This window comes from Mercenaria mercenaria, chromosome 15 (assembly GCF_021730395.1).
Source record: "Mercenaria mercenaria strain notata chromosome 15, MADL_Memer_1, whole genome shotgun sequence".
Taxonomy (NCBI): domain Eukaryota; kingdom Metazoa; phylum Mollusca; class Bivalvia; order Venerida; family Veneridae; genus Mercenaria; species Mercenaria mercenaria.
This window is the reverse complement of record NC_069375.1, coordinates 41,565,981-41,583,207: the sequence shown is the minus strand read 5'-3', so window position 1 is coordinate 41,583,207 and position 17,227 is coordinate 41,565,981. Positions and strand designations below refer to the sequence as shown.

General features: G+C 35.1%; 1 protein-coding gene across 4 annotated transcripts in view; it reads left to right on the top strand.

The window, feature by feature from the left end:
* LOC123552095 (discoidin domain-containing receptor 2-like) overlaps positions 1–17,227 on the top strand; it is a 108,687-nt gene that overhangs the window by 42,173 nt on the left and 49,287 nt on the right. For all 4 annotated transcript variants that reach the window (XM_045341503.2, XM_045341489.2, XM_045341496.2 and 1 more), the window contains exon 2: positions 6,252–6,357. In XM_045341503.2, coding sequence (XP_045197438.2) covers positions 6,252–6,357 — 106 coding nt within the window. The remainder of the gene's footprint in view (positions 1–6,251; positions 6,358–17,227) is intronic.

Sequence of the window (17,227 nt, the reverse complement as noted above, 5' to 3'; positions counted from 1 at the left end):
TACCCATGTTCACCCATAATGAGATCTCCAATAAATTGTCAATTGTGTGGAAATATTGTGTCAGCACGGAAGCGTCCATTATAGACACAAATATCATCGCCTTTATTAATTGAATAGTAAAGGTCGTATCATATTACCTTGCCGGAGACCCGCATTTCTTAGGACAAAAGCCGATAGATCGATAAGTCAGTGGGTAATATTTCAAGTGTTATTCCTGTTAGATGGCTACATTGTGATTTAAAATTGACACCGATCGCTGTAATTGACGACATATGCAAATGTAATAGTTCTAGTCAATATATCTGCGCGGTTGTTTTTGAATTATAGACAAGACATATGAATAAAGTTAATTTACCTTGAGGACTTTTTACATTGTACGTATGCATAGCAAATTACTAAGTCATTGTTTCTAAGCCGGTATATCGTTTCACCCACATGGGACAGGAAATAACAGATGAAAGACAATAATTAACAAACATTTTTAAAAATCTTAATAAAAATATTCGTTTCTGAAAAACAAACCTTATCAATTTTCATATGAATGTATTGATTATGAATATCATCGGAATTTCTTTGAAATGACACGGCTGCTGGGAGAATGAAAATCGAAGCCACTGAAACAAGCGATATTAGATCGGCGATATTAACGCTTGGTCAAGTGTTTTAAGACAAATCCAGAAAGAAAGATGACCTTTACCCTATTCATTATGATTATTACAGTTAATAATGTACTATTAGCTATGTCCGCATCAGATAATTAGTACTTTCTTTCGACACGGCACGTGTAAGGACGATCCTAACACATGTAAGATCACGACTTAATATAGACGTCGAGGGCTGTTAAAAGCTATTTTTGATTTCATATCATCTTCTTTCTTTGAAATATCCTTTTTCTTTCCATTGTCATTAAGTAGTTGTATTCATCATGTATTCATAGGAGATTTTACTGACATTAATTATTATGTGTTTTGACGTCACTAATTGTTTATTTTGTCATTTGTTTCATCGTATTGCCATATGTGACTCCGTGTTCAGTTTCCCCATTGTGAGGGTGTAAGTTTACACTATTGCGTGTGAAGCAAAGTAATTTCACTTTATTTTGCTAATAAAATGATAACGATGACTAATATTGTTCAGTGACTCTTTGTGTACCTGTGCACGGGTGTCTCGCGCGAAAGTAATATTTTATTACAAGCAGACTTCACTTATATTAAATCATAACGCCGACGGAATTTTCAAGATAAAGAGTTTGAAATTTCAGAAAACGGCAGATCATATAACGTACGTTATTTCTACAATAAATACTATTTCACCGATCCTATCACGCAATCATTCCATGTGAGGTTGGCTTGGATAAATGCCTTACCTTGACGACAATAGTCTGATAAACTCTGTGCTACGACAACGATAGCAACCTGACAGTTATATAAATTGTCTGTGCGTAGGTACTGACTATATATATCCAAGATTGATCGGCATTTGTCTCGTACAGTCAACGAACTAATCAAGTCAGTCAAACACAAATGCAGTAAACGACGCGACCCACTTTGAAGGGTGACCTATTTGACATTTTTTTTTGTCCTTAACAAATAGGGTAGCATTCACAAATTTAGAGTATGTACTTACATACGGGCCATTCAGGCCTTGTTATCTTTCGTACATTTTAAAACGGCAGCTTAGTTTGTATTCAGATGTTAACTTTCCAGAAAACTGGTTACAAAAACAGAATGATTGATAAGTTCTAAGCCGTCAGTACATTTATTTTCGCAACGAAGACAATATCAGACTCAGCAGCCCCCAGGGATATATGTCGAAACACGCAATTTATCTTCTTCGAAACAAGTACCAACCACAATTTATTGTCTAAAACTGTTGACGTCCTATAGCATTAACTAAACTGCCTTTGACGACGTCAGCAAATTTTAAGAAACGATCTCTTAAGTGAAACAAGTTCTAAATCTAGCAGAGTTATTACCGCCACGCTGAGACAGGGGATAAAATAAAACCTCTTTTCACTTGACATGTGTCAGTTATTCTCAGAAACACCAAACCCTAAATGGATATATACTTGATAACTTTTAAATTAGATTGAACTCGATGGTAACAACTTAGAGAAAGTGGGCGCAGTCTACAATGAAGACAAACTAGGATATTTTCACTGTTTTAGGTGTCTACATCATTGGCAAACGAATTTAACATCTAATTAAGAATTCCACTTGTTTACTAATTAGACACCCGTCGTTTCGCAGTACATTAAGATTAGCTTCATTTTAAGTCGGCAAAGTGTTCCAATTGGGTTTTTTTTTGCTTACCATCAGTGTTTGTGGACCATAGCTTAATAGCAAAACATAAGGATCTAGGAAACCTAATACATTTGTAAAAACAGCACACACAAATGAAGATACATTCAATGTCAATAAAAAGATGTGTTTGAAACGAATGGCTAACTGAACCTCAAACATAAGGCGACCACTTCTGTCGATGCTTTAATGGATGAAGAAATAAACAAAATAATAAATGAATGAATAAATAAATGAAAAGTTCTCTGCAGGGTACTGTGTAATTTTCCATTAATCATCGATGGTCGATTAAAAGCTGTTCAAAGTATTAACTTGGAGGTTTTCCAGGTCATGTGTTCTTAATAGCTTAATAGGATAGGACGGTACTTCCGACCAAGAATTTTCTGAACCTCCCAGCATGCATCATTGAATCAATGGGCACCTCGGGAGTCTTTGTATCAAAATATTGAAGTGACTTGGAGCGCCATTGAATGAATATCAGTGTCCCGTAGTATTCTATTTATAGACAGCTCTTCGTAAAAAGGCGCTTTCTTTCTTTTTTCTTTTTTTTTTTTTTTTTTTTTTGATTGACAAGCGTTACTAATGACTCGGATGGAAATGACAACATGGCGGTTTCTTAATTTGAATCTGTCGGTTTTGACCAATATTGCTCCGCTAAAATGTGACAAGGTTGGGTCAATCTACGACTGAGGAATAATGAGATAGAGGAGAGAAATGGATTGAAAAAAAAGGAAATATGTTTTTATTCAGTATCAAATCATAAAAAAATTAAATTGACTCTGCAATGACCAATTTAATGAAAGGGGGTTTGAATTACGTAAATCATTATTAACATGGACTCACAGCTTATTCAACAATAGATAGGAATAAAATTTTATATAGAGTAAATTATGGGAACATGACCTCCTCCGAGTTCCCTTTAGCACATATTATAAACAACTCCGAGCATATCTCTTTGTTTTTATGAAGGATCCAAGAAATGGTTATATCGTGTTACATGTAAATTATACATGACAGTGGATTTTTATCTGGGTCTGTATATTCACGGTGGTAAAAACGTTGAAAACCATCAATTATGCATGTTTTGTGCGGGGTCTAGAATGAAACCAGACTGCGGAAATGACATTTATCTATCTTATTAGCTGCATTGTTAAAAATACATTGAACTGCATCTGTTTTCAACATTTTTTTCTTTAACATGTCAGTTTTACCATCTGTGTTTTAATTCTCGTCTTCAAACACTTCGAGGAATTGTTAAGAAAATAAAACATGTGGCTTGCATTTTTTCTTTCATTTCAGAGTTTGTAGTTTCCTTAGTTGTGTGCACTATTTTCGCATCTGTACGTAGTCCACGAAATTTTTGCTGTCTTGCTATCAGAATTTTGTCTAGCAACATGTGTATTTTGTTTATCTGTGTTTTTATTGAAATGAACGAAAGCAATTTTTAAAATCATCACGATTAACAGGGAAGTGTCGGGTTGCTGTGCAAAAAATATGACATATCACATTTTCAAACAAAAACTCAAAATGGGTAGCCTAGTTTATTTGGTATCATAGATGTTTATATTTGTATACTAGTATATTTTCAAAACAAAAACAAAAACAATTTCTGTAATCATTTGTTATAAAAGTAACGAACTTAGCAAAGCACAGATTGGTGTTTTGATTTAACGGTACGATAGCCTTACTTTTTTCTACTTTATATTCATAGCCTGACTTTGCTCAGTCAAGAAGGATTCCTAGACATCTTTATACATCCCGGAAATAAAAGATCTTAACTGAAAAAAGAGTGCTTCTGAGAAAATTGATAAACTGTTTATTTTTTTTTTTTGTTATTTTTTTTTTTTGTTATCCGTATTGAAATATCATGGCTATATTTTTCAAAAACTGACAGAATAGTCAAATATTTATTGAGTGGAAGTTATTTAAGAACTTATATACACACTTTCTTACAAAGGTCGTATCTGTTACTTACACCAATTAACTACATGTATATAGTTGTGACATCCAAAATCACGTAACATGCATTCTTAATAGGTTGAAAGTGACAGATGCGACCCTTTTCTTCCGTAGATATTTCTACTACTGAAAAACTGGATCGTTATTAACAGATACAAACTTCTTTATACTCATGTTTATAAACAAAATAAATGTCATTTTGGTTCAGTGAACATGGTCACAATTATGATTGTTATATGATTATGTAATGGCTTAAAATGCAGTTTCCGAAAATGTAAAGATTAAAGGCTGTATGTAACAGTTACGACTTCATGTTTCTAGGACGTCGTTTTACCCTGTGCCATATACCTGTTCTCACTAAATGCTTGGAAAGTCTTAAAATACAACTGCATTTCTTTGAATGATCGGTTAATTATCTAACTTGTTGAAACAGGACAACATTTTTATTGCTCTTCCTAAAATATCTTTGCAAATATTTTGAAATAAGTGCTTTTTGCTACGCCGCAGTGCATCTATATTTTTGTCTGGTATTTTATTTAGTGGTACAGTTTCGGCGTTGAAGGCTATGATAATTACTCTGGTCGCCTGCTTCGCTTCCTGTGTAATGGCTCATGAAATTAACATATCAAGAGCTGTTTCAGTCATGAAATCGAGGAAATGAGATTTTTTTCTTCCAGGAATTGCAATTGTAACATTTGATCTTATGTATAGACAGACAAAAAAGGCTTTTTGATATCTTAAATTTGATCTTATGTTCACAATTGCATTAGTGCATTTTTGAATTCTTTACTTGCCTACATTGGTGGGCAATTTACGTCAGTTTTAGTTTCTGTCATATCAAATGTCGTTTGCGTTTTAGATAATGGGGGATTTACAAAAATCACTCTCATATAGCATCTAAATTGTCAACTAAGGATAGCCGTACAGTCTTTGAGTTCGAGTCGCAGCTTTTGACATGCAATTGGACTTTTATGTTCGCCTGATGAAGTAAAGTAATTATCTAAGTAGATTTCACTTTGAATCCGTAATTCTCTGTTATACTTGTCTCATTTATTTGAGTGATAAATTAATCTTAATTGTCAATCAAAGTTGTTTTTTTAGAAAGTGCCGCACCATTGTACAAGATTGCAAAGTGTAGAGCTAAAAGCTAAAATTGATCAGGTCTTTGAAGAAAGGTCATTTGGTGTGAATGACATGAATGATCAGCATTGATAAATACGTCACAAAATTTTACGTTTCAAATAAAAATCGCTGTGGAGATAAACATCAGTATACTAAATTACATCACATCAACAAGATTTGAGTCTATCCTAAATTAACACTTGTACAGAAGTGTTAACAGATGGTTAACTGAAGTGCCTCTTCTAAAAAAATGAAAATATGAAATGTTTATGCATGCTTGAAAATCCAAAGTTTATTAAATAAAATGCTTGACCAGCAATATTTCAACATGTTTGGCAGGCAAGGTCACATGATAACAAAAGCCTATGGTGCGCAAGAACTATGAATCAGTCAGAAATAAAAAAAAACTTGGCTTTTACACAAACAACAATAATTGTGCAGGAAGATTCGATTGAACGTTGATAGATAACTTTAATTTCTGTGTTAATGGAATTGTCTTAATTTCCGTTATTTCACTGAATCACGTGATATCTATCTGAGGCAAGCATTAGTCATCTTGCAGACGACAATGTAGATGAAAATATCCGTTTCAGAAACTAGACCGCCTTAGTCGACAACATGCAATATAAGACAATGTGCAAGACGAGAAGAGCCTGTCAACACAATAATAAACATGACGTGAACACCAAACCCGCACGACCATGCACCGCACATCATCTTCAGAGATATATTCTATTTTTAGAAAAACATTAAAACCAGACGTCATCAGCACCTGGTCATGTTTACGCTAGTTTCTATTTTTAGAACAAAAATGGTCAACAATAAAAAATATGTACAGATCTTTACTTTTACCACTCTTTCTGTTTTCAGATCAATGTCAAAATCAGCTTGGTATGGAACAGGGTCGTATTCGTGATGACGCAATTACCGCCAGTTCAACACATAACTACAAATCTGTGGGACCGCAGAATGCCAGGTTCGTACATTTAGTTATGCTCTATACTGAAACTGTTTCCGGTTTTGCTGATTGTGTATAATATTTTCCGGAAACATATGAAAAGAAGCAGACTCTCGTCCAAAACTGTCAAAGTATTCACTTATCAACAGATTACATCATCTGACTTTAAAATTGACATATGAAATCTAAATTACACTTTAATCTGAATGATTCAAATAATAACTTGATTCAAATAACACGTCATTTGACGTAAAACAATAAGCATATTATTTATTATAATACCATTTTTCATACAAAATTCCTACAAAAATATATACTATGTAATTAAAAGGAACAAAAATAGAAATTTGTTCCTCAAGAAGGACTTGAACAAACAAGATGCAGGCTGTGTTTTGGAAGTCTTTTTGGCTTAAAGTACACGATCAACAGTATTTCAGTGACACCTCGCAAAGAAATCAGTTAAAAACAACTGAGATTAACACAAGGCAGCAAAGACGCTTTTTTATATTCATTCATAAAGAAAAAATATCTAAATTATCTGAAAATGCCGATATACATTTCATCGTACTCGACATATGATACCCAGCCTTATCGTTGATCATACTGTACTTATTAATATCTTAATAAAAAGATTTTATTTTATCAGTACACCGTTTTGTCATTAGTAACCATGACAACGGCTGAAAATAAAATATATACACCTGTTTGAGAATATATCCGTACGGCAGGAAAGCTATATAGAGCCTGGCTCAGTGGTGATCAATATAACATTCCATCTATACTATCTCCACTTTCCTGCCGTAAAAGGCCGTCAGAAAACATCAAAGAAAATTACTTCGCATGCTTCAGGCGAAATTCAAATGCCAACGCTATATAATAAAAGAAGTGATGTCTGTGTGATCGAGACAAAAAGAAGAAAATGTATCTTGATCGATAGGGCTGCACTGGCATAGGAAGGTGAAAATTTTAGAATGCAGTCAATACATAGTCAGATATGGTCTAATTGTTCACTTTCTAAAAGACACTTAGACACTCTAGATCGAATCACATGATGAAATGAGAGTCAAGGTGAAATAATTCCATATTAACTTTTTACGAGCAACTTGACTGGTCTAAACAGGTCATGTGACTAGAGTTTATACTTTGATAAACCGAGTTGCTGCCACCACTGATGGAGCATTAATTATATAAACGATTGTTAAAACTACAGTTTCTGTTAAATGTGTGTCATTGTGAAATTTTGTCTCAGTGCTTTCTGGGGTTCTATTGGTATTTTTCAATTGCTAAGAAATCTAAGCGTCTGGTGACCTTGACATTTGAACAACCTTCCGTAACTTTCATTGAAAGTCAGTGTCGATACATTTGACAGATTTTCCGCTGTAAACAAAAGTGGTTATGTCAGGTAGCCGTGATTTGATTAAACAGCCTATTTCTATCGGCATGCCAGTGAGATTTTTAATTTAATTCTGGAGAGAAAAAGCATCGTTTTATGAGCGAAGTAATTTTATCAGATCTTTTTTTATGGACAGCGTGTGACAGCATCGTTCATATAAACATGGAAAGGTGATCGTAGATTAAAGCCTTGGCGGTAGACCTGATCAATACGCGGAAGAATACAATATTGCCGTTGTATGGAACTCACATATACAAGAATTTGCCAGCAGAGGTGCTGACAGGTGGCGAGGGAATCTGTGATAGTAAATATAATGGAGGCAATTAGGCAAAAAATGTTAGAGGAAGGATTCGCTGTCGTTTCATTATAAAGATGTGACTTTATGGACTTTTCCTTTTAAGTGGTCTCATTAGTTCTTGAGGAATTTCCTATCGCTGGAGATGACAGAGCAAGTTTAATGACATTGCATGATTTACATACACATATTCCAGCAACTTTCTTTTTTTTTTGTGTAATTTGTAGAAATAATACAACAGTTTTTCTATAGCTGATAAAATAATAGGGAATAAATCATCTTCATTATTTCCCCTTTACGATCATTTAAGATATGAGCCGCGCCATGAGAAAACCAACATAGTGCGTTTGCGTCCAGCATGGATCCAGGCTGGTCTGGATCCATGCTGGTCGCAAATGCACTATGTTGGTTTTGTCATATGTGCGGCTCATATGTCTGTCACATATATTTATCGAGACATTTATTTAAGCAGCCATAATTCAAAAACATTTCAAGTTGTGAAGATCTAAATCTCTTGGCTTCCATTAGGTAAATGTATATAATTAGATGGAAGTATAAGATGTATATAGTATACATCTTATGCTTCCATCTAATCATCTAAATATAATATTTACTTATCATTGCATGTGTTACATTCAATTCTTTCCCTTGAGTTGTACTCATCCTTAATCCATTGAAGAATTTGCAATTTGCAATACCTTAATTGTCTATCAATTAAATTGTACAGACCCTGAAACTGATGCAATTCTTATACTATCTTGTCCACTGAGTTATGTTCGTGTCTTTATGACATTTCTGCTCATCAAGTGTACAGACCTTTACACATTTGCAATTAATTAATTGTCCTATCCATCGAACTATACAGATTTTGAAGCCTTTGTAGAACATAAACTGTCTATCGATCTGTCTCAAAATAGTTAGAATGCATGCATTGTCTGTCCATCTAGATGTACACAGACTATTCATCGAAGCGTTGGATTCTGGAAGCATTTGCATTACATCCATAGCCTATCCATCGAGTTGTACAGATCTTGAAGCATTTGGAATGCATACATTATCTATCCATCGAGCTATACAGATCTTGAAGCATTTGGAATGCATACATTATCTATCCATCGAGCTATACAGATCTTGAAGCATTTGGAATGCATGTATTATCTATCCATCGGGCATAACAGATCTTAAAGCATTTGGAATGCAAACATTGTCTATCCATCGAGTTGTACAGATCTTGAAGCATTTGGAATGCATACATTATCTATCCATCGAGCTATACAGATCTTGAAGCATTTGGAATGCATAATTATCTATCCATCGAGCAAAACAGATCTTAAGCATTTGGAATGCAATTTTGATCTATCCATCGGGTACAGATCTTAAAGCATTTGGAATGCATACATTGTCTATCCATCGAGCTATACAGATCTTGAAGTATTTGGGAATGCATACATTATCTATCCATCGAGCTATACAGATCTTGAAGCTTTTTGAATGCATGTATTATCTATCCATCGGGTTGCAAAGATCTCGAAGCATTTGGAATGCATACATTGTCTATCAATCGAGCTATACAGATCTTGAAGTATTTAGAATGCATACATTATCTATCCATCGAGCTATACAGATCTTGAAGCTTTTTGAATGCATGTATTATCTATCCATCGGGTGCTTAAGCATGAATCTCTTAAAGCTATAATTTGAAGATTAAACATTGTCTATCCATCGAGCTATACAGATCTTGAAGCATTTTGAATGCATGTATTATCTATCCATCGGGTTTAACAGATCTTAAAGCATTTGGAATGAAAACATTGTCTATCCATCGAGATATACAGGTCTTGAAGCATTTTGGAATGCATGTTCTATCTATCCATCGAGCTATACAGATCTTGAAGCATTTGGAATGCATACATTATCTATCCATCGAGCTATACAGATCTTGAAGCATTTGGAATGTAAACATTATCTATCCATCGAGATTTACAGATCTTGAAGCATTTGGACTGCATATATATGTATCCATCGAGTTGCACAGATCTCGAAGCATTTGGAATGTAAACATTATCTATCCATCGAGATTTACAGATCTTGAAGCATTTGGACTGCATATATATGTATCCATCGAGTTGCACAGATCTCGAAGCATTTGGCATGCAGATATTATCAATCCATCGAGTTGCACAGATCTCGAAACATTTGGAATGCATACATTATCTATCCATCGAGCCGTACAGATCTCGAAGCATTTGACATGCAGATATTATCAATCCATCGAGTTGCACAGATCTCGAAACATTTGGAATGCATACATTATCTATCCATCGAGCCGTACAGATCTCGAAGCATTTGACATGCAGATATTATCAATCCATCGAGTTGCACAGATCTCGAAGCATTTGGAATGCATACATTATCTATCCATCGAGTTGCACAGATCTCGAAGCATTTGGCATGCAGATATTATCTGTCCATCGAGTTGCACAGATCTCGAAGCATTTGGAATGCATACATTATCTTTCCATCGAGTTGCACAGATCTCGAAGCATTTGGCATGCAGATATTATCAATCCATCGAGTTGCACAGATCTCGAAGCATTTGGAATGCATACATTATCTATCCATCGAGTTGCACAGATCTCGAAGCATTTGGAATGCATACATTATCTATCCATCGAGTTGCACAGATCTCGAAGCATTTGGCATGCAGATATTATCAATCCATCGAGTTGCACAGATCTCGAAGCATTTGGAATGCATACATTATCTGTCCATCCAGCTGCACATATCTTGCAGTATTTGGAATATATACATAACGGATCTATCGAGCTGCACAGATCTTGAAGCATTTGGAATGCAAACATTGTCTATTCATCAAGCATTACAGGTCTTGAAGCAATTCGAATTCATTCATACTTTGTCTTTTAATTCAGCTCTACATGCATTGCCGTTGGGTCAGTACCTGTATTTAAAATGACCATATATCAGATGACCATTACATGCCTGTACATGAAAACTGGACATCCTCCCGGCAGAGAATGTATTGAATAAAAAGACTTTGTCCATTGTTAAGTTGATCTTTATACATATTCGACGTGCATAAGCACCGCATTGTGTTGTTAGACGTTAGTGCAACATGGATGACTCATTCCCTGATATTATAAATGACAATATAAAATGTAAGCCAATGCCATTTATCACCTTATTTCTGATTAACTGGAATTATACTTTCTAGGCACCTGACGACTGGTGGAGTACAGATTCATGATTAAATGTGTAAATCAACCATAACAATCTGATTCGTGACATAACAACAATAAGTCATAAAAGATTCTTAGAAGATGCCATGATATATCAATGAATATGAAAGCCAGTGTCACAACGAGTGACATTTTCATGGCTCAAGCGATATTGTCGGGCGTCAATATTTGTACTGCTATCTGATGTTCCACCGGGAGCGTTTAAACTACAGGAGAAAAATACAAATTAATTATATTCATTCGATGTAGACTGATTTAATTTGCTTAATGGTTTTTAGCGTAACATTGAATAGTTGAGAGATTGTGTAAGGGCATCCTTTATTCAGTTCCGTATTACAACAAGAAGACCGGTGTATGTATTATCAAGATTTTAGGCCAGCTTTCCAGCAGGCTGAGGTTACGTAATGGCGAAAAGTTAGCCTTGTCAGTGTTTCTGGGTGCATACCAGCATATACGTGTTCTCTGCAAGTACTGTCAACTGCCCCACGTGAGTCAAAGGTGGAGGACGAATGGCTAGAGAGGAACTACCGCCCTTTCAAATGATTACAAACAACATGTTGTCGTAGGAGGAGCAGTTGTTTGTTTTAGGTTTAGCTGCGCATTTCAACAGTATTCCAGTAAACCTAACTAGTGTTCCTAGATTCTATACCAGTGCTAACCATTCTTCGCAATTAATGTCAACCCCACCTCATGTACGGCAGTGAATTTTCGGATTCAGACACAATATCTTCCATCAAATAGTCACGGAGAACATACACCTCCGAGGATCGGACTCGGGATCCGTAATTTGCACTCTCACTATTTAGTGGTGCGGGCGGCGCAGGAGCATCGAACTGTCGACATTTAGATTAAAAGTCTAGTGATGTACGACCTCAGCTATTCCTAAATAAAGCTTATACAAAACCAGTTCGCCATATCGGAATATAAATGCAAGTAATCCCGTTTTGACATTCTTGGCAAATGTTTACCGACTCAAGCCCTTCATTTCGCCCTCGATGTCACTCGGCTGTCACCTTTCAATATACTTAGATACTTCAAATTGATTATCCTAATGCGGCGAAAGTATACTTAATCGCCTTACGTCACCCTTCCAGACACCATAAAGTCTTCAGATAATTAGATGAAATAATACTCTACTGATATCCTTTTACGTCAGCTAGTATATTTAATAAGACTTTATGAACGGAGCAAATTCTACTGCTGTAGCATTGAAGACTTTATGATGGCATGCTTCAAGTTTAATGACTATAAGTTTGGTTTACATGTCTGTAGCTTCACCTATACTTCAAAGGTTTAGGAGAAACATAAATATGGAAACATGGAAACAATTGTGTCCTACTTGAAACAAAATAGTCTGTCTGCAGTCTTGGAGAGGGGGAAGTGTAACAACTGTTTTTTTTTCTTCTAATTTTCAGTAAAAACTACATTATATTGTAAAATACCCAAGTATTTGTTCTGAAGGTTAATGTAAGAATGACTTTGAAGACTAGACGAGGAAAGAAAGTGTGTCATTGGTCAGTTTTGCACGGAAAGAAAGAAACATTGTCATTTGTCAATTTTACACGGAAAGAAACATTGTCATTGGTCAATTTTGCACGGAAGGAAAAAAAAACCTTGTCGTTGGTCAATTTTGCATGGAAAGAAACAAACCTTCTCATTGGTTATTTGTGCACAGAAAGAAACCGTGTCATTTGTCAGTTTTGCACGGAAAAGAAAGAAACTTTGTTATCGGTCAAGATTGCACGGTAAAAGCAATCAGATACTTGGGTTTTGAGTGTAGTCTTTAAAATCTTTTATATAACCATGCTACTAAGCAAATCTAAAATGATTAAAGCTATTTTTGAGTTTTTGCTATTTCTTTGTCTTTCAGGAAATGTAATAAGAGGAAAAATGTGTACGATACTATGGCGATATTGTTTATCTGAGATATTTGTTATTTACGAAAATGTATATCTGAGACATACTGTATATTTACGATAATTTATATTGGAGAGATAAAGGTCTCAGAGATTTGTAAACAGAGGACATTGTGTGTCAGCTAGTCAAACACACTGTTACTTCAAGACGGGATCCGCTTCATTATTCAAGATTTAAAGTCTATACGTAATAAAGAAGCTTTACATCCATATGTTTCACACAATTTCTTCCTTCGTTCTGATAAAGGAAGACAGCATTGATCCAAGTCATTATATTTAATGTACAGTTCTCATTAAAATGTTTCATGTCATTAAGAGGAAGACTAACATTTTGATACGTTCCTAAGTAAAATGTCTTTACGCTTAATGACAATAATTATTTTGCAGTATTTCTGAGTAAAATCCTGTTGTTGTCTACTCCAAGTCGATTTGTATGTAACATGACTCGGTATGAGGAAATAGTTGTAGTTATGGAAGGAAATTGTTTACAGGAACTCGGAAACCTGTAATCAGAATACGCATAATTATGAGGCCAGAGCAATATTATGTCTTTGCTACCGTCTGCCGCGACGGCTGAAGTTTTATGACAATTTGTTAGTTTTTAGTTCGGACCATAACTCCAAGTGTTCCTGTCTGAATATTGGTTTTAACGATGATACAGAAGACCAGGCCTTATAAAAAAACTTGATTGGACTAATTATTCACAATGGACGTCTGGTGACTATACTGTAAATATCAAAATTTCACGCTCTTTAGTTAGCAAAATTCGCGAAGACAGTACATTCGCAATCTTTAATAGTCGCGAGATCACCGCTAACTAAACATAATACAGTGAAACACCGCTCGCTCGAGCATCGATGACTCGAGCACCCGGGCTCACTCGAGCAATTCATGTGGTCCCGGCCGATTTCCTTCTATTTTCTATGTGAAATTACCATGGCTGGGTCGAGCGTCGATAACTCAATCGCTCGAGCATGACACCTGGTCCCTGTGTATTAATTTACTCTTTGTTGGTTATGGCAAACTCGAGCAGAGGTGTCAAAATTTTCACACCTTCGGCGGTCAGAATGTATCGGTTAATTTAAAATTTTCGCACGCCGTTAGAATTGCATGGTCTATTCCCCCACTGTCTTAAATGTTTGTTTGTCGGTATATTTTATCTGATAACGAGATTAATTATTGATGAAGGTGGAAGAAAAATTTTATTGATCAAAATTGTTATTAATTATTACTTTTGTCTGCGGGATCGAGAAGATAATTATGAGATCTTAATATTTTAATCAACAGTTGTTTGCATGCAAATAAAGCCTTTTCATAAAATTGAGACGATAATTATGAGATCTTAATTTGGAGAAGAAAATTTCGAATTCAATTACAGTATTTCAAGTAAAAAAAAAATGTCTTAGCTGTTTCTTCACATGTGCAATTTACGATCTATCATAAATAACGTTTGTAATATGTTTTTTTTAAAATGTCACGAGTGTGTTATTATTACGAATCACCGTTTCCTCTGCAAATGGTCTCGATGACAATTGGCAAACCAAACTTCAATTTTCTTCGTATGTTGGTCAATGTTTGGGTCGCTCGAAACCATCGATAACTCGAGCATTTTGCTCATCCCCTTGCGACCTCGAGCGAGCGGTGTTTCACTGTACAATAACATCATTGTCCGTACATGACTATTAATAGCTGCAGTGATGTCAGTTGGCGGGAAAACGCGAAATACTGCCATGGTTTACAGTAACATAAAGCTAGTGCTTACAAGCCAGCTTCCTAATTCTCATGGCCCTCGTTACTTTCGTTACAAATTCTTGTAGTGCACTTAAGAGATATTTTAATGATCAAACTATCAATCATTTTTCAAGATAAAAACAATTCTCACAGAATTAGTTTTTTTTTTCAATCTAGTTTTATATCTTAACTTCAGGCGAGTAAAAATAAAGAAAAAAAAATGGCATACTGGCAAAAAATCAGAAGTCAGTGGTTGAAAGCAGAAGCGAGAAATTGACACAGATTTTAGCTTTTAACTAAATAACTGGGAATTTAAGGATAAACAGATTAATTATATAAAACATAGTTGACTTTAATGTCTACCTGTCCGTGTCTGTAAAATGCCTTTCATTTATAAATTCTGACAATTTAACACTTTTCCGTTTTCAGAAACACAGTTCAGAGAACGAAATTGAAATGCAACATTTCTCTTCCTGCCTACTTTGACAGGTTAAAATGTACCATGCGTGCGCGTGCAATATTTCAAATCACTCCGCGTGCTACATTTGCATTTTGCTTTTCGCATTGAAGAAGCTTCAATTAATTCAGAGAACCTCCATCCGAAACATCACGAGCTAACGGTTCATTATTTAAATGATTCTTGCATTTATTTCTGGGGATTTGAATGCCAAATTGACGGGAACTCTTTTCGAAGACAATAGTACACGCTGACGTATTCAGTGCATTTTCGTATGCAATAAAGGCTTGTTAAATACACCCCTTATTGCTTCATTTAACGATGTGAAGAACAACATATCCGACAATGAAATCGTCATTAAACATGTAAGAGATATCTGAAACATTATACTTAAATCTATTGACATGGATGCATCTAATCGGGAGCATTTGAATAAACGCAAATGAACTTACTTCAACTTGCTGAATAATATAATAGCGGAATAAAGAGATAAAGTTGTGTAAAGCTGAACCTTGTTCCCAGAGTCAAAGATTGTAAAATTGAGATTTGAGACCGGTCTAAAGAATGCAGCCTTACCATTGGTCAATTTCAAAGTTCTGTTTAGGAACAACCAATCAGATGTCTGAATTTTGAGACTGGCCTGCAAAATCTAGTATGAAAGTTGATTTTTTTTTAATTTGCTCAGAATCAACCAATCAAATGCTCGAGTTTAAGACTGGTTTCCAATCTCCTTCAAGCCAAATTTTCAGAACTGAACCCAGTGCGTGATACATGTACTTGTAAATGAGTGGGATAAAAGCTGTAAAGATCTGTGAAATTCCAGACGAAGTACATAAGCCGCCTTGTTTAAAGCCCTAATGTCGTGACCAACGGTAATGGAAGGTTTGCTCTGATGCTATTACTGTTGTCTTTAATTAAGCATACTTTACAACTTTAGATGGTCTCAATGAATAAACGTCATCAAATACCATATAGGATGAAGGATCACCTTTTATACCTTAGATACAGGCGCTATTGCGCATTGGCCGTTGTAATGTTGATTGAAGATGGAACATTAAAAACTTAATTTGCAAAGTTCATGTAGTAAAACCATTCGTTCGATTAATCAGCGTATCAGTTATTCAATTAATCTGTCAATCAATTAATCAATTATTCAAACAAGTAAACAATCAATCATGTTCTAAACCGAAACAGTTGCTGACCTTACCCCTTGTATGCATGACGTCAAAAATTACAGTATACATTTTTTGAATCAATAAAGTCAATAGCCAGGTTCCTTCAACCCTGCAATGCCGCCAACAATCTAACAGCAGGTTCGTGTTCCAACAGCCGGCTTTACTTCAATAATTAATATATCCAGCAATGCCACTGAGAGTTTTATATAGTTTGAAAGCTTTTTGTCTCCGTAATGAATTGCAATTACCCGAAGACAGATGCCATTCCGATACACTGCCGATGGAAATCTATTTAAATGACAGTAAAGTTGGTAGGCAGTTGGTAGTTGGTAGTTGAACATTCGAATAACCAACTACGTACTATTTGCCAGTTGGTTATTCAAAATGATAACAAGTCTGATTACCTTTTAAAAACAAAAATATAAAAATCATTCACCATGTTTTGTTTTTTTAATATGAATTTTCATTTTTTAAAAATGCATTCAAGTCTCAAAAGTCCCTTTGGACCAGTTGAAATTTCGCGATATTTTTCAGAAAAGCTTCTTTTTTAGCACAAATGGTAAAACTTTTCAAATGACATTTTAAATGGTCTTTCATATAAATATCCGACACTTTAACGAAAAATTTCAGCGTGGAACCCCAGGAGAACAGGGGGCCAATTCGC